The sequence below is a fragment of the Pavona decussata genome, unplaced genomic scaffold (genome assembly GCF_977016875.1).
Source record: "Pavona decussata unplaced genomic scaffold, jaPavDecu1.1 SCAFFOLD_221, whole genome shotgun sequence".
Taxonomy (NCBI): domain Eukaryota; kingdom Metazoa; phylum Cnidaria; class Anthozoa; order Scleractinia; family Agariciidae; genus Pavona; species Pavona decussata.
The window spans coordinates 368072-372292 of record NW_028145626.1 but is presented as its reverse complement, the minus strand read 5'-3'; the positions used below and the strand labels follow the sequence as shown (position 1 = coordinate 372292).

The 4221-nt window shown below is 37.4% G+C and overlaps 1 protein-coding gene across 1 annotated transcript; it reads right to left on the bottom strand.

Annotated features, from left to right (window-relative positions):
• Positions 1 to 3026: 3026 nt before the first annotated feature.
• Positions 3027 to 4013, bottom strand: LOC146459283 (uncharacterized). Its single transcript, XM_085089689.1, has one exon. It carries the CDS (start codon positions 4011 to 4013, stop codon positions 3027 to 3029), a length of 987 nt encoding a protein of 328 aa, XP_084945815.1.
• Between the last annotated feature and the right edge of the window lie 208 nt (positions 4014 to 4221).

The following is a 4221-nucleotide window of genomic DNA, read 5'->3' as shown; positions in this document are numbered from 1 at the left end:
TGTTTTAAAAACATCGAAAAGCAGGAAACTTTTATTGTGGTTTTGAATAACATTCACAATGAAATTTCTGAGTTCTTAACTAGTCAAAATTAGATGGAGTGAATTACAGTAAACATTAACAAGTCAGACTAAATATTGTACCTAAAATTGTTTTTAAGATGATTTTGGAACGAACTGCATGGTATATATAAAGAATGATACTTATCAAAAGATTCTGCTGATAGTACCCCCTACCCCCTTACCCCCCCCCCCCCCCCTCCGCCCTCCTTCTTCAGTCTCCGAGCGCCCGGAGTTCTTTGGTCTTGATTAATATAAGAGAGACAACTTGATATCGTATTACTTTAGGTACAACGAATTATTATAATCTGAGGCATCGTGTTGCCAAAACACATCAGCCTCACAAACAAAATTGACTAAAAGAAATATAGCTTCGCAGTAATGACCACTTATTAGTTTTCCGTCTAACTCATGATCCAAGCTCTCCTACAAATCACCATATAATTCTCACAGCTGACGGAAGGTTCTGTTGTGGTACAGCCCCAGTATATTCACTATGTTTTAATCAACTAACATGACTGTGATTGAAAACTTTACTGGTCTTACACGCAAACAAAATTATATCCAACAACTTACAGAAATAAAACCGACGTCAGATTTGCAAATATCTCGTTAGGCAGTTCTGAAATTTTGTTCTCTGACAATCTCCTATGGAGAAAGAAATTGGATCACTTATATCTACAGTTTTTACCTTAAAATCATCAAACAATACATCACAAGTATTGTATATTTAAACATGATAGTTTCACCCTTTCTATTGTTGTCGAAGCCAGAAACGGTAGGTTTGCGGAAAAAGAAACTCCGACCCAGCAATTCCAATGGAAGGCATGAAAAAAAAATAAAATAAAATAAAATAAAAAATAATAATAAAAAATAAAATCGAAAAGGACTTTCGCAACCCTTTTCCTCCCTTTCCCCAAAATGCCGTCCTTTGCGTCAAAATCTTATTTTGGTTTTCGTAATAATGAAATTAACTTATTCAAAAGGGTAAAATAAATTGATTTGGAAAAGAGAAGAGTAAAATGGTGAGACTTGGCTTGGCAAAAATTAAAATGGCCGCCTGTGAGTGTCTCATGTTATTTTAAGCTTTAAGCTGCCTGAAGCGAAAAGGTGGCGAACCTGGTGCAACTCACTTATGATTGCTACAAAGCCTCCCATTTTCTTGGGCGTTGAGTTTCGTTATGGAAGGACTTCAAAGAAATATTCTGAATCACCTAAACCTTGATCGGTTCGGCTTTGTTGTAACAAAATCCAGTCAATTCCAACTGATTGAGGTTGCACGACGCCACTCTTCAGTTTCAGTTTATTGTTTTTGCAATAAACTGTGCAAATGCAAAAATTTATTTATTATTATTTAAACAATAATAGCGAGGAAGCCAAAGGGAAGCCACCGGGATGATAAAGAATGGGCTTCCTCAGTTAGGTAATAAGAATAAAGTATACACATGGGACCAAAATCAATGACAAAGCAACAGTAAATCTTAAAAAAATATATATTAAATAGTCATATTGATCATAGTTAGGCCAAAAAAAAAAAAAGGAAATGAAAGTGAAAAGCACAGGTAAATAAATAAAAACGCTACGCTATTTGAGTTCACTCATTTGTAACGGTCGCTACTCTCCGTTTGATTTAGCCCTATTTTAATTAAAAAGGAATATTCGGCGAGGGAAACGCAACTTGAGGTTTTTTGTCTGATTACTTTTTCTATTTCACCATGTTACCACATTTGAAAGGCTACCCCTTACAGCGTAAGTTTTCTAAAGAAGTAGCAAAGTATGCAATGCGGAACTTCGTAATAACGTGACCCTCGAGTGGCAAGGGACAGAACATCAAATTGTGAATTACAAGGAAGGAGCCTGATAGAGGGCTTGCGTAATCGTTTCTTGCAGCTTCGTCGCCCTCTATTTTAAGATTGTGCCATTTTTTTGTTTTTGTTCATCCTCTCATATCACGCTACTCTATCTTTGAAGAAAAATAACAGTGCTTGTAGTCTTGCTTTTTGTGGTTTGTGAATTTTTCTTTTTAGGTCATCATTTTTCTTTGTGGAATCCTAATAAAATATGAATAGTTTTTGCTTTGGACAACACAAGCGGTTTTCTGAGCGGCATCTCACGATAACATTTTTTAAAAGCGGAAACATTTAATGTTGTCTCCTGTGTTCGAAGATCGTTCTGTGGCCTGTTAAGTACATAGTTGTATAAGCCAATATAGTCTCGTTTGCCCGAATGCTATAGCTAAAAATTTAAGCTGAAAAAAGTTTTAGGAAACAGAATCTTATTCCCTGAATTTATTAGCTGTTGTTGGCTTTACAAAAAAGGCTACCTGCATTTTCTTTTTTCGCATTCTAAATCACATATCTTCCCCTCCTAAAACAAAAGGTTTTAGTTTTCCGGTCATCAAAATTTTGAGCAGGCATTTTGCCCCTTGGGTTTCCCTGTTTCATGTTGTTTATTACTTGTATTTCTTATAGTAGTTAAAAATTTATTTGTTCCTTTTCTTGTTGAAAAAATTGTTTGAAATCGATTGCGAAGTTTCCAAATTAAATATTTGAAATTTTGAGTTTTCAGTTTTGTCTTCAGTTAAACTAGTATCTAACATCACACATTACATTCACTATAGTAAGCTTTCCTCGATCTTTCTGATAAGGTGCATTCATCTTGAACGAATCTTTTCTCACGTCTCCAAGCGAATGATATGAACACCATACATATTAGTTGATGTGGAGGCATTGTTAGTTGTTACAACGAAATAAATAGGGAATCTTTAAAAAGAATTCAAAAGTTTACACTGGCTAAAAATATAAATATTAGACGTTTCGGCCACTACTGTTGCCTTCTTCAGCAAAGATAAAAACGCAAATCTGTAACGGCGTCCTGCTTGGAATATGTACACGATGTGTGTTAAATAAATAAATCACACCTCGACAAAATTTCAAATTGTAACAGTGGTCTCTAGCGTATTGTAAAGACTAAAAACTCTTAATGTTATTGTATACGTTTGGCAGCGCTATATGTTCATTTATAGAGTTTCTATCGCGCACGGAATGCCAAGCTTCAAGAATTAGTCTTTGTCGCCAAGTCGATGACCTGTCAATGATTTCGACATTCTCCAAATCTATTTGGTGACCATGAAACGCATGGTGTTTGACTAACAAAGAGTACTTATCCAATGTTGCTATGGCCTTTGTGTGTTCTTTCTCGCGTGTTTTTAGCGCACGTGATGTCTGACCAACGTAAACAGAATCACAGTCTTTACACTTGATCTTGTATACAACTCCTCTGGAAGCCTCTTTCTCGATCTTGTCTTTTGGCTTTTTGAGTATGTTGGAGATGGTGCGAATAGGCTTATGGGCAACCTTGATGTTGAAATCTCGAAGCACTTTTGCGATTCTCTCGGAAAAACCTTTGGCGTAGGGCAGGATAACAAATCCACGCTGGTCGGTATCATTCATTTGTTGTTGTCTATTCGGTTGGCAGCCACTGTGAATGAAGTTAACAGGGTAGTTATTAGCGGCGAGGGCTTTCGTTACTCGCTTAGTTTCCCTTGTAACTTCCTCCTCGGTGGAAGGAATGTTCTTTGCGCGATCCATAAGGGTGCGTGCGACCGAGTGTTTATGTTGGGAATGGTGGTGCAATTTGAAATCAAGGTAACGGTCGGTGTTAGTCGCTTTCCTGTAGACAGATACGATGATCGAGCCATCTTCTTGTCTGGTTGTTTTGGTGTCGAGAAAGGCAATGGAACCTTCAGAATCTATCTCGATTGTAAATTTGATGTGAGGGTTGATGGAATTGAGATGTGCGTGGAATTCATCCACGTGTTCCCTTTTTACACACACATGGCTGTCATCTACGTACCTAAACCACCATTTAGGAGGGTAAGGGGCCGATGAGAGAGCCTTCTCTTCGACATGTTCCATGACGAGGTTGGCTAAGATGGCGCTAACTGGGGATCCCATCGGACAACCGATAATTTGTTGGAAATGGCTGCCTTGAAATACAAAGAAATTGTTGTCAAGGACGAAATGTAGAAGTGTCATAATATTTTGGATAGATAAGTTGGTTCTCTCCAGTAGTGTTTGGTAGGAGTCCAGTCTCTCTTGAACAACTTCGATGGCAAGGTGGGTTGGAATGCAAGTAAACAGTGATACGACGTTAACAGATACT

What these genes read in the sequence shown, in the direction of transcription:
- LOC146459283 (XM_085089689.1), bottom strand. Translation starts at nt 4,013, where the DNA reads ATGGGATCCCCAGTTAGCGCCATCTTAGCCAACCTCGTCATGGAACAT.